Source organism: Pezoporus occidentalis, unplaced genomic scaffold, assembly GCF_034315485.1.
Source record: "Pezoporus occidentalis ecotype Australia unplaced genomic scaffold, CSIRO_AGI_Poc_V1 ctg35, whole genome shotgun sequence".
In the NCBI taxonomy this organism is placed as follows: Eukaryota; Metazoa; Chordata; class Aves; order Psittaciformes; family Psittacidae; genus Pezoporus; species Pezoporus occidentalis.
The window spans coordinates 68,428-88,932 of NW_026915483.1; the positions used below are offsets into that span (position 1 = coordinate 68,428).

The 20,505-nt window shown below is 50.0% G+C and overlaps 2 protein-coding genes and 1 long non-coding RNA gene across 3 annotated transcripts in view; 1 reads left to right on the top strand and 2 right to left on the bottom strand.

Annotated features, from left to right (window-relative positions):
• The window catches only part of FAM107A (family with sequence similarity 107 member A), a 28,565-nt gene extending 20,491 nt beyond the window's left edge, over positions 1 to 8,074 (bottom strand). The window contains exon 1 of the mRNA XM_062630202.1: positions 7,812 to 8,074. Within this exon, the coding sequence (XP_062486186.1) occupies positions 7,812 to 7,835 (24 nt within the window). The 5' untranslated portion in view covers positions 7,836 to 8,074. The remainder of the gene's footprint in view (positions 1 to 7,811) is intronic.
• Positions 1,951 to 14,350, top strand: LOC134169553 (uncharacterized). The gene is made up of 3 exons (XR_009966916.1): positions 1,951 to 2,566; positions 11,047 to 11,246; positions 12,625 to 14,350. It is a non-coding gene; the product is annotated as an uncharacterized LOC134169553 (long non-coding RNA).
• FAM3D (FAM3 metabolism regulating signaling molecule D) lies at positions 10,595 to 16,504 on the bottom strand. The gene is given in 11 exon segments (XM_062630205.1): positions 10,595 to 10,932; positions 11,111 to 11,214; positions 11,217 to 11,236; positions 11,379 to 11,459; positions 11,952 to 11,955; positions 12,853 to 12,903; positions 13,269 to 13,327; positions 13,574 to 13,716; positions 14,533 to 14,645; positions 15,392 to 15,458; positions 16,160 to 16,504. Coding segments are annotated over 10 exon segments (678 nt in total). The 5' UTR covers positions 15,405 to 15,458; positions 16,160 to 16,504; the 3' UTR covers positions 10,595 to 10,842.
• Positions 16,505 to 20,505: the final 4,001 nt, after the last annotated feature.

The following is a 20,505-nucleotide window of genomic DNA, read 5'->3' on the forward strand; positions in this document are numbered from 1 at the left end:
CGCAATCACTCCCTGGCCACCTTGTCCATCCCTCCATGGACACTTTCCCCAGGGTGAGTAGGTTTTCAATTGAAGCTGTCATCTTTTATTACTCCTGATCCCTGGCCACAGCCATAGCTGGTTTCACTATCATATTGCAAAGGACTTTATGAAATATCAAGTTATTGGTGTTACATTTCATTACCACTCTTCTGAACTCTACAATCCTGTAGCACTTCTTGGGCTAAAGCAGAGCTGAGGCTGGATGCTCTCTCAAGGGTGACCAACAGCCTTGGTCTGACAGCATCAATTAGTAAATTTAGGCTTTCAGACCTAGACCAGGCTCTCTGTTGATCTGGATCCGGGACGAGGCTCACATTACTGCAGCTCTATGCAAGCAGCAGGCAGGTGGCTACTTTGCTGCCTAGTCGAGTGGAAAATTGCAAATGATCCCAGTAGCACTTGGTGTTATTTTATTCATAAAGAAAACACAATCTGACACAGACGAGCACTGCGCTGACCTCTGCCTGTCTTTGTCACCAATGCCATTCCCCTCCCAGATCCTTGCAACAGGGCTGGCACAGCCCTCCCGTGGCCATGAACACTGGAAAATTGAGTCTGGGTTCACACAGGCTGCCCAGAACAAAGTGCAAAGACCAGCTAAAGCAGGGGAGCAGCAGGATGGGAAGGGGCGCTCGCTGGAGCTGTCAACTCCGAGGCAGGGAGCCCCACTGAAGCTGCTCTCTGGCTGCAAGGGGATGACCTGTGGTTAGGGAGATGGAGCACAATGCACCAGACCTCAGTCAAAAACTTGCTGCAGATTAATGACAGGAATCAGTGTCAGGGCTCAGCCCCATGGCAGCTGGTGTGCAAGGCTCATTTGTCAGCATTCAAGCTGACTCTGAAGCCTGACATCCCACTGTGAAGGGCATGCTTCTTGGCAGCTCTGCAGCACAGACTGGAGCAGTGCATCCATCCGTCCATCAGCATCAGGTGCCGATGGACCTGCTGTTCTCCCTTGATCCTAAAGAAATCCTCTCCTGCAGTTCAGTGCTTTTTAATCCAGTCCTTAGCAATGTGCAGAGCACATAATGCTGCTTCATGCCAGGACAAAGCCAAATTCTCACCCTCCTTATCTGCATCGCCCACTTCAATGTTGTTAGCAATAGTTAAGCTGTTGCTATTTACAGCAACTTTACCTGTCTCAGGAGCTTATATTTTGCTCTGTGCTGGAGTTGTGGTACCACTGGTAATGTGAAAGACTACTCCACTGCTCCTGGGGATGCTTCTGACTACATAGGAAGCACATCGCTCATTGGCACAAAAGCACTTCAGCAGTTTTGGAGCAAATTGCTGTCATGCTGCAGAAGGACCATTAAGACACTCTAAAGTGCCTTGAAGAATGGTATTTTGCAAAAGTGAGGCTAATGCCACATGACTTATGGGGACAGTATTTGTTTCTGGCAGTGTGCCACACTGTCCTATAGCTGCCAGGCTGCACTGGCATCATTACTCCATTTCAAAACTAGGGCCTACATCAGGGGCCAAGGATAGTTTTGCATCCGAAATATGCTCTTCTGACAACAACCTTGTTGTGCTCTTTATCTGCCCAGGGTCCCTAGGATTGGTCCTTAGCTTGCAAAAATGAGGTTTAGGGCAGAAATTCCCTAGGCACCTCTGGTAGCAGCTGGAAAGGCAAAGTGGGGTGGTCTATTCCCTGCACCCGGCAGCAAGCTGGGTCCTGGAGCAGACCTCAAAGGGAAGAGGCCAAAAGGCAGGAGGTTTGGCTGTTACCTGGGCTGAGATGATACCTGCCAGGCTGCCCGCCGCCACAGGCTGCTAAGGGAGGAGGCGATGGAGGAAGAGGTGAGGCATGCCTGTTAGCTCAGGGTTCATGAAGAGGCAGCAGGCGCAACTTGAACAAGCCCCCCAAGAGAGGAGCAAAGCAGCGAAGCCTTTAATTGCTTTCACCCGTTTTTATTTGAGGGCTGCTGAGCCTTCCCAGACCTGGGAGCTGCTGCATTTCCTACGCAGTGATCTTCCCTTTAGCACATTGTGCAGCTCCCTTCAGTCTGAGCACTCTTCCATGGCTCATTTGAAGCCATGCAGGCAGCACTGGCTGGTACTGGCCAGCCTCTGCCCGTCCTCTGGAGGGGCTGGCAGCATCTATATCCTGCCCAGCACCTTCAGCATGGATCAAACCCCTGTATCACAGCTTCCCATGCACAGACTGGTGTGATGTGCTCCATCACCTTACTGCCTACATGTACTGTGCTTATGTGCACACCCCTGTGCTCCTTCAGGGCAAAATCAGCTCTCTAGAGAGTCAGTACAGGTATTGTGGCACTTGGTTTTGCACCATGATGAAGGATGCAGTATACAAACTGCTGATCTAGTGCAGCTGCAGAAGCAGCAGTGTGGAAACACAGAGCCTTAAACTGGAGCAGCTGTGTCCAAATTAGTTCCTGCCTGCACTGAGTCCATATAAGCCCTCTTGGGACCAGAGCATTAGTTCCTTTGGAGGTAGGGAGTGGGTTACAGTAGGTGCTGGAGCTGTTTCACCTGTGCTGAGACTTGGGATAAAGAGGTAAGACATAAAACTGTGATCTATTTCCAGGAGCTAGAGCAACCTACTGTAATGAGATGCTGCAGCATTTTACTTTCTTTGAAAACTACAAAAGTCTGGAGCAACGTCTCTCTTTAATCAGAGTTCCTAGATGTCACCAGCTGTGTGACTTTAAAGGGTTGAAGAAGAGGCAAGATAATTTTGCCTTGGAGGACTTCTGTGGAGTTTTTGGGACCAGTTCTGCCCCAGCTCTTCCATGCTAGGCTGTGTTGTGTCAGACAGATGAGAAAACTTACAAGTGTTTGCTGTCTTGTGAGCCTGAATTGTTGTTTTCAGGGCATGTTATTTTTTTCTCAGAAATGTTTTTTTTGTCAGTGATCTCCCCACTCTCATGAAGCACTTAAGGGGGGTTTCCTGTTGTGTAAAGTCATCACCTCTCATTTCTGTTCCTCTGAACCAAACCTTGGTGCAGGCAAACCCTTCTCCTTGAGCATTGTGATGTTCCAGGACACTGAATCATTCTGGTTCTCAATTAGCATCTGAGTTCTGGCTTTGCTCCTGGGGCCAGTGCCACCGAACAATTGGAGGCATTCGGTGGGACTTGTTCTGCTTATGGGTCTTGGCATTTGTGGCCCCTCTTGCTGAAAGCAGAGTGGCAGCCCTGGCCAGCAAGGGGGAATGGCTGCTGCTCCTGCAGCAGAACAGGCAGGGTCCCTTCAAGGGCCCTTGTGCAGCCTGGGCACAGGAATGCCTTGAAAGAACTGGCAGGGTGTTGTGGTTTAAACTCAGCCACGCAGTCTGTGTGTCATCCGTCCCTCCGTTCCCCCCCCCCCAGGGATGGGGAGGAGAATAGAAGGAATGTAACTCCCATGGGTTGAGATAAGAGCAGTCCAGTAACTAAGGTATAACACCAATCATTGCTGCTGCCACCAATAATAATAATGATAAGGGGAAATAACAAGGGAAGAGAATACAACCGCTCACCACCCACCAACCGATACCCAGCCTGACCAAGAAGTGATCTAGCCCTTCCAGGTAACTGCCTCCAGTTTACATCCTGGGCACGACGTGCTGTGGTATGGAATACCTCTTTGGCTAGTTTGAGTCAGGTGTCCTGTCTCTGCTTCCTCCTGGCTTCCCCTCCTCCCTAGCAGAGCATGAGACTCACAAAGTTCTTGGTCAGGGTAAACATTACTGAGCAGCAACTAAAACCAGCCTGTAATATCCCCTCCCATGTAAGAGGGGCTGCTGGACCATGGAGCCTCTCCTGGGTATCACAAGCTGCTGTGTTACATGCATCTTTGTCTTTCCATGGTCCACCCCTTCTGGGAGCAATCTGGGACTTACTCCTCATTTAATTTTTGAAGCAATTTCAATTCCAGCTGCTGCTCATGCCAGTAGCTAAAGGGAAGATGCTGGTGATGACAGGTCCTGGGGCTGCCTCCTTTGGCTTTGTGTGATCGGTGTTCCTGTATCAGGACAGCCACTGTGCTGGTCCCTTTATGGCAGGTTTTTCCCTGTGCTGTGCTGCAAGGCATGAAACAGCCCTTTTCTTTCTCATTATAAACTTTTCCTTTGCCAGGAACAGACACAGCTCCTCTTGTTTTGCCTTACTTGTTCCTGTGCTTTCCAAAACGAGGGCCCAGGGCTTTTGTAGTTGGGATAAGAGCTTCTAAGCTCATGAATGTTAAGAAACAACTTTTTGGTCAGTTTGGATCTTTCATTTAATAATGTATGTTTTTAAAAATTTTCCTTTAAATGTTGTCTCAGCATTTTGGAGCTCTGGTCTCTGCATGTATCTGGTGCTGGGGTGATGCCAAGCAGGATGTATTGGAGCTGAGCTGTCAAGGTTAGTTCCATGAAAGGGGTGTGTGCTTTTGGGTATTCACCTGTGTGGGGGCCTGGGGAAGGGAATCCCTTGCTCAGCATTAAGTGATGCTGGGAAAACACAACTGCTGCTTCCTGCCTCATTCAGGATGGGTGGAAAACCCTAAAAAACACAACTTTCATCTCTTATTCTCTCCCTGCCCTGTAACAGCAGCAGGCAGATGCCTTTTTAAGATTGAGACCCTTCTCCTGACAGACAAAATTGAAGTCAGACAGAAGTCTGACTTCTACAGAGATGCTAAATAGAAACATTACCCTACTATTACACATAGCAGAGCTGCTGAAAAGGCAATAGCAGCACTTATTTACCTATTTGAGAGCCTCTCCCTACTAATGAGGGGTAGAGCAAAATAATTAGTCCCCTTCTCACCCTTTTGCATTTTTTTTTTTTTTTTTAGCTTTGCTTTTTATTCTGGCACAGAAGTGTTTGTTTTTGCAACCTTCACCTCCCTTACTGTGTGAATAACATGAGATCGCTGGTAATAAAACTGTGAAGTGCAGTTAAGTGTGTTTGTGGAGCAACTTGGCAGAAGTCAAAGCTGGTCTGAAGTGGGACTGTGGCCTGGACCAGCCATGCTGGGTGGCTGAGGGACATGGTGTGTGTCCTGAGCCACCCGCCTTGTACCCTGAAGAGAAAGGTTAATGAAAGACCAGGTGAAAGCATGTCTCTGGCAAGGCCATGGGGATAACCCTTGCCAAGGGTGAGGTTTGTTTGTGAGGAAATCCCACCAGCAGCTCTCAGAAATGCTGGTCCTGTCCTGTGATGCTCAGATGAAGAATTCTAAAGGATGCTCTCCAAAGCCCCAGTTCTCAGCATGGGCAGCCAGGTACTGTGGTTTGTCTGAACAAATAGAGCCTCTCTCCCTGGCACTGGCATGCTGCCTCTTGTTGTAAACCACTTGCAGAGCAAAGCTCCCTGCTCAGTGGCAAGGCTAATCTCAGCTCATCTGACTTTACTGTAAACTGACATGCTTGGGAATTTGGAGACAGTGAACTTTCCCTGGGGAAACAGCCACTGTGCAAACCCTGCCGTGAGGAACTAGGGAGGAAATCAGTGGAGAGGTGCCAGTGTCTGGAGACAACCCCCTTGCAACTTGCCTGGGTGTCTGGGAGCACTTGCAGAGTGGTTTGCTGTGGTTAGAGGATGTTAACCAGGATTCCTGTGCCCAGTGGGACTGGTCCTCTGCAGAGCAGAGGAATCGGCATCATCTCTGCAGCATCCCTGAACCAGTCCCTATCATAGTCCTTGCCTTGAAGCAAAGGGTACCCCTGCAGGGGACTATCTTGCTGGAGCCCTGATATTGGCTTGGACTCGCAAGGCAGTGGTGATACCCGAACAGGTTGTTTGGGAACAGCTGCAGCCTTTGAAAGTAGAAACTCCTTGGAGCCATGCTGGCAGGCTTTCTGGTCCCTTTTGTTGTGGAGCTGGGAATCGCCTTGTGTTCCACAATCCACTACTGTAATCCTCTTGGAGTGCTGTTCTGGTATAAACTTAAAAGGGGTCCAGCTGAGACTGCTAATGCAAGCAGTACTGGCAAGGGGTGCGAAGCCTTCCTCCTGCTCTGTGCTCCCATGTGGGTCCTCTAGGATGTAGCTGGTGCATGGGGTCATGCCTGGCAGTTCCCTATGCCCTGAGCCACGTTGGTTCTGCAAGGTCTGGGGAAAGAAAGCTTTCCTGCCTGTCACCTGGACCTGACCTGGTCCTTGGGAAGGGCTGGAGGCTGCTGTGCATGCCCACCATGGAAATGCAGCAGAAGGAGTTGTCTTGTTTCCATCCCTCATTAGCTTCAGCCTAAGGATAAAGCACTGACTGGTGCTGCCAGTCAGACATCCCTGCTCCGAGCCAGCTGGGTGGTAGCACAGGCTTTTGTTGACCCAGAAAACATTTGGTAGGCTGAAATTGGGGCAAAATCTCTGGCTTTCTGATGCCCATAGAAGTAAAATTGTTTGGGTGCTTTCTGGAGCTGCCAGCAAGCTGGTGCAATGGGAGAGACCGAGCTTCTGGGAGTGTTTCAATGCCAGGCCATTCAGTGCTGGGCTGTGATGGGATCATGGTGTTTCAGAAAGAGGGAGCAGTGGGGAAAGCTGTCCAAGAGCCATCTGTTCTGGGGGTCAGGGTGCTGACATAGATGGTTTTGTATGCAGCAGGGCTGAACTGGGTGGCACTGAGACAACCCTGACCTAACCAGCTTATTCCTTGCTTTCAGTAATGCCTGTACAAATGTGCTGAGTCCTGAAGGTCATGGCCACGTGAGCAAAGGTCTGGGATTACATATGGGCAGAGTGTGGCTCCTCCTTGGTGTGCTGCTGTAGCCCTGAGCAACAGGAACAACTGTGGTTCCCTGTGTGCTGGATCCAGTGCAGCATCGGCATCTCGAATGGGTGCAGAAGAAGCCAGGGACTGGCTGGGAGCAGCACCTCCTGTACCTGGCACTTTTCTGAGGTCCAGGAGAATAGATAAATGTTTACTAGTCCCACATCAGTCCTGTTTTCCTTCTGAGAGTTGTTAACACCTGCCAGTGGGTTGCTTTTCTGAGTGTTTCACCTGAGGCAGTGTCTAGCTCTGGTTTTGGGAGAAAGCCCAGCAGGTCTGCAAGCTTCCAAAAGGCCTGGATGTGCCCATGGCTCTGAAGGCCACAGACCATGCTCAGCTGAGCTTGTAAGGTCCCTCCTGGGGCAAAGGGTCACTGCTGTCCTTGTTGCAGTAGAAGCTAATGACCTAGTATGGTGCATGAGTATGTTTCTCTTTAAACTGTGAGACAAGCTACAGAAGTCTAATACTGGATCAGGGCATCACAGCTGGAGAGTGATGATGCATCTCTAGCACTGATGTCATCAGATGTGAAAGCAATCCTCAGCACAGCCATCTCTAGCTGCCTCAGCGTGGCTCTGACTCCATAAAGCCCCGTTTCCTTTCAGAGCTGTTTGACTGCTCTTCCTGGGGGATTTGGAGGAGAGGAAGATGCTCATGGGTGCTGTGTGAACCAGCCCCTCCCTGTCCCAGGAGGGAGATGGTGGCAATCATGGCCAAGAAATACTTGGTGCTCACTCTGCACTGCATCTGTGGGAGACAGCCTGCAGGCTGCTGGATGTGCTCAGGGCAAGCCTGTTATTCCTTCCCAGAAAGCCAAACTTTCCCTGTCCCAATGCAGTGCCCTGATCCCCTCTTTGTTGTCCTGAGACCCCTGATGCTCATCAGGTGCAATTGCTTAATGCAGCCCCGATGAGTGACACCCACACCCAGCAGCGGGTCCTTTCCCTCTAATTCTTCACTGTATTCAGCTGCCTTACTGGTAAAACAAGCATCATGTGAGCAGGTGGTGCTGTCTCCATCATCCCGCCACTGCTCCAACATCCCTGAATAGAACTGCCCCGTTACCTTCTTCCCATGAGCTGTCCCCATGGTCCGACGTGTCAGCTGTGCTCTGTTCCCCTGGGGTGCAGGGCACCCAGCTCTCTGTGATCGCTGGCCCCTGTTATTCCTGTGGGAATGCGTGGCTGTGCAGCTCCCGGCTCCTCAGTGCTTGCTGTGGAGAGACACGGGTGAAATCCAGCCTCTCTGCAGTGGGGTCGAGTGGGAAAGCTTGCTTTTCCTCCCTTCTCCCAGCACGTGGAGAACTCATTTTCTTCATGCACCTAATGGCTGGCTCGCGCCCAGGCTCTGCCTGGGCACAAAGGCAGCTTTCAGGCTGTGGTTGCCTGATTTCTAAGCTGGGATCTGTATTTTGAGAGGCTGTGGAAGATTATAGTAATTGCACTTGACAGGGCAAGATGTCACAGGATGCGGATTTGCCCAGCTGCGGGGTCACAGCACCTGTCAGTCCATGCCTGTGGCATCCTTCCTAGCTGCTCCTTTGGTGCTTTGCCACAATCAATATGTACCCCCAAATTAAAGGAGGGTTATCCCTTTGCTTCCTGTCTGCATCTTGGCTCCTGTTGCAGCACTGGATTCAGCAAACTTTGCTCCTGTCAATACCCCATGCTGCCTGTTTGCTGCTGCAGTGCTGCAGCACACCATGGTCCCCAGCTGAGCCCAGGTTACCTGGAGCTGTGTCAGGTCAGGGCTCGTGCTTGAAGTCTCTGGGAGACACTGCCTGGTGGAAACCAGCCCTGTAGATAGCTGTCTCTGGAGTAAAACAGCTTCCAAAATGCCAAGGCACTAAAAAACTGCAGCTGGGGATTGCTGTCCCTGCACCCATCACCCTTTTTGGACCCTTTTAAAACATAAGCAAGTTATATTTGACTTCTGAAAAGCTCCACTTTATCAGGACACAGTGGCTTTGGCAGGAATGGCTCCTCAAAACACTGGCTGCTGATTGAGGTCCCTGCACAGGGGTTGCACTTTTAGCTCTACCTATTTGACAACAGTGATGTACCTTTGTAATAGCTCTCTGATTCAGAGCTAGTTTGAACAGTCTGTAGCATGCTGAAATGCACATTTCCCTTTTTTCTGGCTTTAAACCAATTTTCTAATGTGCATTGGAAAGGGCTGGGAAGAGTTTTCTGTGGCTGAAAGGGGCTGTAGCTGATGCTGTGCCCTGGTTTACACCATGCAGCTCTCAGGCTGTTTTCAGTTTGGCTTAGGAGTGAATCTAGATCCTTTGAGGGGGCTTAAAATAGTTGGCATATTTCTGCTGGCAGGGCTGTGTGATGTGAGGGCTGTTGTGTCTGCTGCCTTGTGTTATTTCTCGCTGCTGCCATGGGTAGGGATGATTCAGCATTTGGGATTAGGCGCTGCTGTTGCAGCAGATTTAGGGATCGATTTATGGCAGAGGCTTCCCTAGGTGTGATGAGGTGAATGTTGAGAGTGCAGGAGGATAAGTTGGGATAAAATACTACAGCTATTGGGGGATTTCTCTATGGTGGTTGTTTTGGGCTTTTTATTTCCGTTTTGGCACTGGAAGTTCTTAGCAGTGTTATACTTTTATTTAGATATTTTTCCTTGTTTAGGGAAAAATTGTTGCCTCACTGTTTTTGGATGGTGGTACTGGGTTTTGGATACAGGGTTTCATCCGTAAGGATGTGTTTCTTCTTGGCTGTATCCTGCCAGTGCTCCTCATTTGTTCTGTTCCCCTGAGGAGACCTAACACTTTGATGACTGATGTGAACTGCCTTTAAAGGCTGTGCTGGGTCAAACCCTGCTGTTAGAGGCACAAAGGGCTGTGCAGGACAACCTGTTACCCTGCACAGCTCCCAGTGCTCCAGCAGAAATTCTCCACCCTCTGCTTTAAAGAATGAGGAAAACCCAGGTATAATCATAGGAAATTGAAGTCTGTGGATGATGCAGATTTGTCCCTGTCCATGATGACAGGTAAATCTGCGCCATAACTTACCTGATCTCTGCAGTGCTGGAGCTCAGGGGGCGTTTGGGTACAGACAGTGCTTGGGTGAAGGCATCCAGACATGAGTGAGGAGCAGATGCTACCCAAGGATCTCCTCAGCGTATGGGCAACAGCGTGGGAACCACTATGGAAGGAGGTCTGCAGGGCTTTGCTGGCCCTGCAGTGTCATCCAGCCCTGGGCTGGGGAGCAGCTTCCAGAATGAAGTGGGTATGAGGGTGCCTGCAGTGGGGTGTCAGCCTGGATGTGCTCTCTCCAGACTGATGCCGACTCCAGCTCTTCTGGTAAAAGGCTGCCACCTATTGGTTATGCTGCACAACTTCAACTGCCTGGAAACGCATCCCTCCGTGTTTGGGGGCAAAGTCAGGTTGGGACATCTCTGGCATTATCGTGACCTTTGAGGAAGTGCTATGGAGGATTTAGCTTGGATTTAACCCAGGAAAGATGCAACCACGTGGACGAAATGCTCTGGTGTGCGGATATTAACCTGTATTGCTGCAAGATGTCCCTGAGGCCTTCTGGCCTTATTGTGGCTCTAGGAGACAGTGGGGGGTTGGCAGGGGACTCCAGGGGGAGCCCATCAAGGTCTGAGCATCCCCAGGGATGACTTTGCCCTGTGCTGTGTGGGGCTGTGGAGGTGGGAGCACACATGTGCACTGCTGTGAGATGGGTGATGGTGATGCCCAGCTAGTGCAGAGGATGAGGCATGCAGGGAAAAGCATGGATTATGCTTGAAAATGGAAATGAGAAGGTATTGATTTATAATTGGAAATCTTACTGAAGAAATAGGACAAACTTTCTATAAAGTTTTTGGTTTAAGAGAAGAATAAAATACCCTGAATCGACCCATAGATGAGGACAGCTTGGCTGAAGCCTCAGGCTCTGAAGGCACTTGTACAGCTCTTTTGAGCCCTACACATGGGGTCAGTTTCTGGGAGCTGCTGCCAGGCTGTGTGACCAAGCAGCTGGGGAGCTGGGGTTGGTGTGGGGTGGTTGGGGACCTCACTATGGGGCTGGTGTCTCTGTGAGACTGGTGGAAACTGCCCTCCATGGCAGGCTGGGGCTTGATGCTAATCCATTTTCCTGGGCGCACAGCCTTCCATCTCCAGCAGCTCAGGCCAGCTGTCGTATTTATTTGTTGTCTTATTGTTTTTGATGTACTGAAGGGAAAAAAGAGAGTAAATGAATGAGGTGGTTGATGCACAGTGTGAGTTTGCTGTGGGCAAAACTAGAAGCATGGAATAACACCACTGGCCCCTGTCTTCTGCAGACAGGTAGGAGAGGTGCTATGAAAAGGATGGAAGCCTCCAGAGCTGGTGGCAGGGGACATCCATGTACCTCTTCAAAGGGGCTCTTGTTCTTCAACCCTTTTGCTCCCAAGAAGACCCAGTTGCCCCTGAAGCCCAGCTTGCTCACGTGGCTGCTGCCCAGCTTAATGAAATGTCCCGCACCTTGTCATTCATCCTGAAAGAGGGTAAGAGGGTGTTAGTGTGGTGTCAAGTGGGCATCCCCTCCGGTCCCCTCTGGGCTGCTGGCAGCAGCACCTCCAGCTCCCCCCAGCTGTGGGTTTTGAGGAGCCACGTGTTGATCCTGGGGCCAAACTCACTTTGTGGCAGGGTCATCGTAGCTGTCTGTCAGCATGATGGTGTCGTGCTTGATCTCTTGGAGGAAAGTGTCCAGTTAATGTCTGGGAGGGAAGAGCATTAGGCAAAGAGAAAGGAACTTAGCAGTGACTGCTGCATGGCAGCTGGGGAACCTCCTCTGGGTCAATGGGAAATCCTGACTGTGCTGGTGCTAGCCAGGATTTGGGGTCATGGGCTTGCTTGGGAAGGGACAGGCTCTGCACTCCCCATCTTGTGTTCCCACCAGGGCTCTCCTGCAATGCCCAAGGCTTGTGCTTTCCTCCTGTTGGAGCAATTGCAAGGGGGAATTTCCTCCTAAACTTTGCTCACTGTGAAATCCAGTTACTTGAGGTTACTTTCTACAGCAAGAAATGAACCTGCTCATTGCACAGCTGCCTGCCCTGCAATCATCCCTTTGCTTATGTTGCTGAAATTATTCCTCATCCTTAGTCTATGGGATGCTGCTGTTTCCCCAGTGCCCCATCTAAGAGGAGGCTGGCACAGGAGCTGACTGCCTTCATTTCCCAGTTGATGCAGAGACTCAAATCCATTTCCACACATCTCTTGTTTGCTGTTTGCAAATTCACATACATAAAATGTTCAATCACATTGGCCCCTGTGAAACTCTGCAGGTAAACACTTCAATCACAATGCTGCAGACCCTCTCACAACCCCCACATCCTCTGGCCTTACCAAGAGGAGGTTGCAAAACCAAAAAGCAGAAAGAGTGACTGGTTCTGGGGAAGGCTCAAAGGGTAAATCAAAATCACTATGGGGTGGGTTTAGCATATGATTTTTGAGGAGTCCTGCCAAAACTCTGGAGAGATTTGGTAACAGCTTTGCGCTAATGTTGGGATTTACAGCATCCTGCAAGCCAGTGCCAGCCAGGCTGTGAGCAGGGCTGTCCCTGATCTGGTCATCTTCTTGCTGGTCGAAAGGTTGTTTAAAGCTGGCAGCTGAAAGGACATGGTCTTTGCTGCCACAAGGCTCTGCTCCATCTGCCTGACTGGGGCAGGGAGCTACATCTCTCCAGCTGTGTCCCAAGCTCCTTATTTACCCTCCTATGAAAGGCAGGGAAATAACCTGCTGCTCAGCCACCCCCAGCATTAGAAAACTGAGTTGAAAGTTGCAAAATCTCAAGATCAGTGTAACTACCTGATTTCAAAAAGTAGCCTCCCTCGGGTTTTAAGTGCCCTGGTGTACTCAATTCAGTGGAATTATGTTTTTCAGGCTATTATCTGCATGTAAAAGGAGTGAGAAGCCAATCTTGGATGCAGATGTATTATGAGGACTCCAGCCTCAGGGACTGCTGAGCTTTCACTGCCCAAGCTGGCAATCCTGGTCAAAGTCCACTAGACTCGATCATTAAATACACCAAGGAGGAGCAGCCTGAACAGCCAGCACTGCTGGTGTGAGCCCTGGCTGGGAACCACGGAGCAGCAAAGTGACTGTGCTTACCTCCAGAGTACATGTCGAACGTGTCAGCTGTCAGGAGCTGCCCATTAGTTCCTGAAAGGTTAAAACTGAGAACAGAGCACAGTGGGATCATGCTGGGGTGGCTCCAGGGTTTGCCTGGCCACCAGCTTGGGGTTCCTGCTGTAAAATGCTTTGCTGTTCCATCAGTGTGTTATATTTGCTGTGATGGCCAGTATGTTGTTTGATAGAGTTCAAGTGCATGATGCAGGTGGGTTTGTTCCCATCTTGGTGGCAGTGCTTGCAACCATAACTGTGGCTGTGCACCCTGTGCAACACTGGGCTGATGGACTTTTGCCTCGGCTACAGTGCCTGGGATTAGGACCCAGTGGTCAGTTTGCTCCTGGGGGAAGAAGAATTTTCGCTATGGGGAGATGGGGGTTAGTGTCCACACAACTCGCCATTCACCAAAGCGATGTTCAAGCCTCTGCCAATGTTGTTTTTCACACTGCTCATGAGGCTGGAAGGGAAAGCGGAGAGGACCAGTAAGTACAGGGATGCCCTGGAGATGCTGGAGCCAGTAAAACTCATGGGGCAAAGTGGTTGTAGACAGCAAAACATACCCAGAATTGTAGCAATGAAAACTACTTCCTAATTTCTTTTTAAGCACAAATGCACTGTGATGGCCACTGATGTGCTTGGCAGAGGCCACTTGCCCTGTGCAAGTCCACCCATGGCTGCCCCATCTCTGCCATGTGCTGCTTACACCACGTCATCGAAGCAGATGGAGGGTCCCACCACGTTTGCGGTGCCGCTGATGATCTTGAAGGCAAAATGGTTCTGGGGGCAGCTCTTATGGCTCCCACACCTGTGCTGGGGCAGCTGCTGGCCTGTGAGGGAGGAGTGGAGCTGCAAGCCATGGTGTTGGCTCTATGGGGGGACATAAGCCATGTCCCCAAGGGGCTGAGAAGGGCTGGCACTGCAGCACTGTGACCTACTAAGGTGGGGCAACACCTGGACCAGTTTCTTACATGAAGGAGGCTTGTCTTGGGGTTGGGACCAGCTTCTTCAAGGTTTATGGTGCTTGGGGGTGTGGGACAAGCTGGCTGGGGCACTGGGTGCTGCTTGGTGTTAGCAATGGGATGGTGAGGCTAATTCAATGGGTCTGGTGCTCATTCAAGGCCAGCCCCATAGGGATTTTCTGCCTGGAGCTTTCCCATTCTTGGGTATGGTAGGGACCTGTGTCAAGCCACCCAGATAGGCCCATGACCTGCTTCCTGGTGTAGCCTGTGGCCCAGGGGTGTTTCTGCTGGGGCAGGGGAATCACATTAAGGTTTGTGTGCTTGCAGAGCCAGCCAAAGACACTGCTGTTGTGTGCAATAGCGAAATTCCCCAATGTTTGGGAGGGTGGGATTTTTGCCTTGGGAAAAGGGCTCTTGAGGAGAGTTATCACCCTTTTACTATCACTCTCAGGCATGGAGCAGTCTTGTGTGATGGAGATGCAGTCGAGAGCAGTGGTACTCGCTGCTGGGCTTGTCCACGGCACCTGCAAGCAGGAGGGTTAGACGTGGTGAGGAGCTGCTGGCTTTTCCACAAGCCAGGAGCAGCTGTTCAGGCACTGGGTCTGCAAAACTGCTCCCTGTGGCTGCAAGCACCACTTGAGCCACCCGTCCCGGTGCATCTTCCTGCATCCTCCCTCCAGACCCAGTTGGAGACCTGCAGTGCCTCACCAGTCCAGCTCCTCAGGCTGATGGCTTTCCAGCTCTGATCGAAGTACATCTGCAGGATGAACCATGTGCCCAGCAGCGTGAAGAACACAGCCAAGTATCGGATCAGGCCTGCAAGGGGTGTGAGAGGAGCCAGGTGAGTGCAGCAGCATGGGTTGTGGACCAGAGGATCCCTCTGGCTTCTTGGGAACTTTGTGTATCCCCAGGTTGCCTGTCATTGAGTGACAACCAGTGCTTGTGTGGTGTGGGAATGCAGCTAACATGCCTTCCTGCCTCCTCTAAAAGGACTCTGATCTCTTCATATCTCTAGAGTATGTGGCAATGCTCAGATAGACATTACCCTTCTCCTGGGAGGCACTATTCATATTTCTCTCTGCGTTAAAGTAAATCTGATAATTAGTCAGAATGCTATGTAAATCCAAATATTTCCTACGTTCCCAGCACTGGGAAGGCTGCTATCCCCCAGTTAGTAACTAGCTACAGCCAAGCAGCTTCTAACAGAAAGGTGATTGGCATTTAGCTTTAAAGCAGCACTCATCAGAGCAAAACTTTCCAGTCCTGCATGAAAAGAGTAGAAAAATACATTTATAGTGCAGCTGAATGGCTCTTAAGCAACCAGGAACATCTCAATAGCCATCTCTTTCCAGCCACAGAGGGTTTCACTGGGCAAAACACAACAGCCTGAAATCCTCACAAAGCTGAAAAACCTGATGCTTATACAAAGGCTCTTTCCCATGCTTCTGGCAGGGGAAGGTCAGGGTATATATGGGCTTGGAAGGGGTCATGTAAATGAGAAGGAGGTCTAAAGAACTGTAGAAAAATGGTCAGAGAAAGACTAAATCTGTCTCCCTCCTTACCTGCCGTCCTCATAGTGATGGGGAGAGAAAGCACAGCCAAGGGGGTGGCCAAAAGTCACAAGTTACCCTGAGGGAATAGAATGAAATAGCATAAAGCATTCCTGTAACCCACCAAAGCCAGGCAGGTGTTAGTTGGGAAAAGAAGAGAAAAGCTATGTTCAGGCACATTTGCAACAACTACGAGGTCACCAAAGATGTATAAATTCCTATCAGTGCTTGGTTCTACCCTGATGTTGGTGTCTTGGCTTCTGTACGTTGGAGCAGTCTGCACTGATGCTACTTGCTTCATTTTTAAGCCTCTGACCTCTTTAGCATGACTTTGCTGCCCTGTGTGCTCCTGTTTCATGTCCTTTTCTATTCTGCTGATAGTGATGAGCTCAAGGAGCCTATCTCTGATTATGGCTTTGGTGTATTTCCTTCTGGGATGATGCAAAGTAGCTTTCAAATATTAGGGGCTGCAAAATGCCATCTGAGGACAAAATATGAATTGGCTTTGCCCAGTCAGGGGAATGAGCTTGTCCCTCCAGAAAGGGAAGGGAAGAAGGGCAGTGCTGGGCAGAGCAGCCAGGTTTGGGGATTCCTAACTTAGAACAGAAGTATTTCCACTTGTCCAAATCGTGCAGTGTCTTCACCCACACAGATGGGGAGGGGTTGGAATTTGGAGTGTGAGCTATTTCCTACCTGAGTGAGCACATCTGACCCCCCACTTCTGCTGCCACCTTGATGTGTGTGATTGGCACCTCCTTAGTGCTGGGATTATGCTCCTACCTTTGAAATTTGGGAGTGCAGCCTGATGAATGTTCATCCTGGAAACTCCACTGGAGTCCTAAGATAAACTGTCACATGTGAGATGTGTGCTCAGGGTTAAAGAGCCTCATGTTGATAAAAGGAGCCCTTCAGTGAGGCTTCTCATAGAGATTTTGTAGAAGAGTTATGCTGAGAGTTGCTTTTCCTGTTTGAAGGGTAAATAAGGAGCACTGGGTTGCAGCAGGGCTGGGATGAAAGCTGATTTCAGGGTATTGCATCATGAGGAAGAAGAGAAGAGCTTTGCTGCCTGGCCAGCCCTGCTCTGGGTTAACTCCCAGGGCTTGAGCTCAGGAGATGTGGCCCCTGATTCACCCAGCATTCCCTCTCAGCACCCTTGGGAAATGCCCCGCTTTGGATTCCTCTGCACCCTGGGAGAAGCTGCAGTATTATGCTATGGGGCTTTAAGCCTTGAAAAGCGAGATGACAATGATCTGCATTGCAGGAGGAAAGCTGTTGCTTTTCTGCTTGGCCTGAGCCCCCCAAAGGGAGTTTGCAGTGGGCCAGGGTGACTGGTGCCAGGTCAGAATGACATTCCTGCAGGGATGTCTCCATTGTCTGGAGCCTGGCACTGCTTCCTGTGGGAGCCCTCCACTGTGAGGCTGCGGCAAGGAGGAGCTGCCAAAGCCACTCCAGCAGGGAGCTAGCAGCTTCCCACAGTGGAATGGCCTCTTGGCTTATCTGCCTCTTAAAGGCAGCCTTCGAAGGTATTTGTGTACTCTTGCAATGTGTTCTTGATAGTGTATCGGCTCAGCACGCTTCCTTCCCAGCAGCATCTCACTTCTCTTCACTGTAGCTATTCCACCAAGAAGGTGCCCATGAGCAGGGATCTCTCTGCAGGAGGTGGTACAGGGTTCTCGATGCCCACAGCCCTTCCTCTCATCACCTTATCCTGGCCTATTCCAGCCCCTGGCATGGTATCCCAGAAACGGGTTTTAAACTGATGTTGGCGCTGGCATGAACAAGCCTGTTTCACTGAGCTGGTGGAAGAGCCACAGACCTGCATATGGACAGTTGAAAGGTTTTGGAGGGCAAATGTTGCCCGTGGCTGGATCTGGGCTCTTGCATTTTGCTCCTTTCAGCGTGAAGTTTTGCTATTTTAATGCAGTGAGTCTCTCCCATGCGAGGGTCCCCAGCCCAGTGCCTGATCTGGTGATGGGTGTGATAGGTGCAGAAGAGCTTTCCTTAACATCCGCATTGGTAAGTTGCAGAGGCTTCAGAATTGGTATCGCTTTGCTTTTGGAGCTTCTGCAGCTCCCATTCCTCTCAAACACGATGAGCAGAGCCTGAAGCTGGTGAGGGTTTCGACCTGGGCTGTGACTTGGACAAAAGCAAAACTCCACTAGGTTTGCAAAACTGTCCCTGTTTGGTCCCCACTGCTGCAGGGGACACTGGCCTCACCAGGGCCTGTTGCACAGTGCTCTCTGCCAAACTTGTGTTTGCTTTATGCACATACTGATTTCATTGCAAAGGAAGAGAAATGGAAAAATAAACCTACAAACACGAGGGCTTTAGGGAAGTCATGTATTTATTTGGGCTTTTTATCTTCCCCTTAATCCTAGGTAAATTTTAGTGGGTGACCTTCCAAGTTCCTGGAACCTGATTGCATTACAGGAGGGTAGCCCTGGCCTGGGATTTCTATTCTCTTTCAATTGTTTGGCTTGATTTTCTCTTCCCCCCCACCCCCCAGCTGTGCTGGGAAAAAAGATGACTCTGCTTTGGCATATACAAGAGGGTAACACGCAGGAGAAGGGAAGGAACAGTGGTGGGTAATAGGCAGTTACTTGTCTAATAAACCTGAAATCTATTTGCTTAAAAACCATTCCAGGAACAAGAAGGTTCTCAGACAAATATTGATAAAGAGGTCTGTGGTGCTGTAAAGCAAAGGCTCCACCCTGAGCCTGCTCGGGATTGAAGTGCCGCTTGGCAGCACTGAGTTAATGCTGTCAAGAAGAAACCCAGGCAGATCCCTGCCTTTGCAGGGAGGTTTTCCAGGATGCAGGTGAATGTTCCTGTTTCTTCCCAGCACTGCAGGAAAACTTCATTTCTCTTCCCCGGAAACTTCTCCCTTTGTTGGGTTTGGGATATTTTCGCTGCTTTTCATCCACACATCCCTCTCTCTCTCAGCAGGTCCCTGACCGTGAATGAAACTGCATTTTGGTGTGATGTGGGGATGTAGCTCCGAAGAGTGTCACTGCCAGATGTCACCAGTGCCCACATCCGGTGAGTCACCCCTCCAAAAGTGAGGGGTTTCCTGCAAAAATGAAGGTAGGGGTGCATAAGAGGGGCTCGTGTTGGGTGGGAGCACATCCACCCTGTGTCCAGGGATGGACAGAATGGAGGATGCTATAATGCCATTTTTAGTCTCAAAAGAAGACAGTCTGACTGACTGAGTTTTGAGTTATGCAGTGGAAGAACACTGTTTGCCAGAGGGCTTATAAATTCCTCAGCTCATAAAAGCTCTTGGCCAGCTGCTGCATCTGCCAAATGGCTGGAGAGGGCATTTTGCAGTGAAACTGCCCCCAGTGCAAGTCAATAGTTAACCGCAGTGAGTTCCTGATCCTGAAACAGAAGCCAAACAGGATGCACAGTGGTGGCAGGCAGGGGTGCTGAGCCCTGTCTGGGAGCAGGACTGCAGCCAAGGTGGGATGTGACACTTAGAGGTGCTGCACACATCCACAGCCATCACATTCTCTCTCTTGCTCTTTTATTTGTTATTGGTGGCCACTTATTTGGCTCTCGGAGTCCAAAGCTAAATCATTATTTCATTGCCTCTCCAGCAATGTCTGTCCAAGCAGTGAATCAAGAGCTGCAGCAGTGATGAGATGTTGGGGATTGCATCCCCTCTAGCACAGGAAAGCAGCTGGTAGCTTGGTGGGGATCCCTGTGCTGTAGATTACAGGTACCAAAGTGGCTCGTGCCAAAACCCCAGGGCAAAAGGAGGGACACAAGTGCTGGTGTTCAGAGATGGCAGCAAGCTGTCTGCTGGGTAGAGGTGCTTCCTGGGGTTGAAAGGGAAAGTGTGGACCATGCTGTAATCCCTCCACTGGGAAGCTGTGGTGAAGGGTTCTGGTTTTGGTGATTATATGTGTGGAAGTACCTGAAATGCATTTTCAGCATCTAGCGAAGCCCTGGATGCCAGCACCCTGAGGGCTCCTGGTGAGTGCACAGGAGGTGTCCTGGTAGTCAGAGCTGTGTGTGTCCTGAGTTCAGCAGTAGCAGTCACTTTTCTCTTTCATAGTAGCTGGTGCAGTGCTGTGTTTTTGACTTTCAGCCTGGGAACAATGCTGATAACACCGATGGTTTTAGTTGTTGCTAAGTCATGTTTACTCTGACCAAGGACTTCTGAGCCTCATGCTCTGCCAGGGATGAGGGGGAGCCGGGAGGAATCAGAGTCAGGACACCTGACCCAAACTAGCCAAAGAGGTATTCCATACCACAGCACATCTTGCCCAGTATTGAAACTGGGGGCACTTACCCAGAAGGCCCAGATAGCTGCTTGGGTCAGGCTGGGTATCAGTCAGCAGGTGGTGAGCAGTTGTATTCTTTTCCCTTGTTATTCCCCTTATCATTATTATTGTTATTGGTGGTAGCAGTAATAGTTTTGTGTTATGCCTTAGTTACTGGACTATTCTTATCTCAACCCGTGGGTGATACATTCTTTTGATTCTCCTCCCCATCTCTCTGGGAGTGGGGGGGAGGAAGAAGCGGGGGGAGTGAGTGAGCACCTGAGTGGTTCTGGGTTACCTGCTGGATTTAAACCATGAAAATTCCTTGTGGCGCCCAACATGGGGCACGAAGGGTTGAGATAATGACAGATCTGACCAGACTGTGTCTAATCATATCTGTGATAAGCATTCATTGTTTCGGATTAATAGTCACTCGTCACAATGCTGATTTATTGGCTAAGTTGTTGCTCTTGATCTTGGAGTTTCAGCATGTTGTACCTTACTTACAGCCAGTATTTGCTGTTTTAGTGTTTATTGGCTGGGGAGCTTGGGTTAAGGTTCTTCTTTCACTGTACTTTATGGTAATGGCTTATAATACAGTAGATTCATTGATCATCAAACTGATGTGGCTTGCGTTCCCAGTGTGGTCATCGCCTCTATACTTTGGGAGGTATATAATGGAAGTGTTTAGCAATTACGCATCTTTTTTTCCCTCCTTGGGTGGTTAACGTATGAAGGAGACATGTCCTTATGTTCCCAGCTCCACCACCAGACTATTTACAGCATCATTTGAGAGTTGTGAAGGTTTTGAATGGCCTTTGAGTACCCTTGAGACCTGTCTGCTGATTGTGATGGGGATCG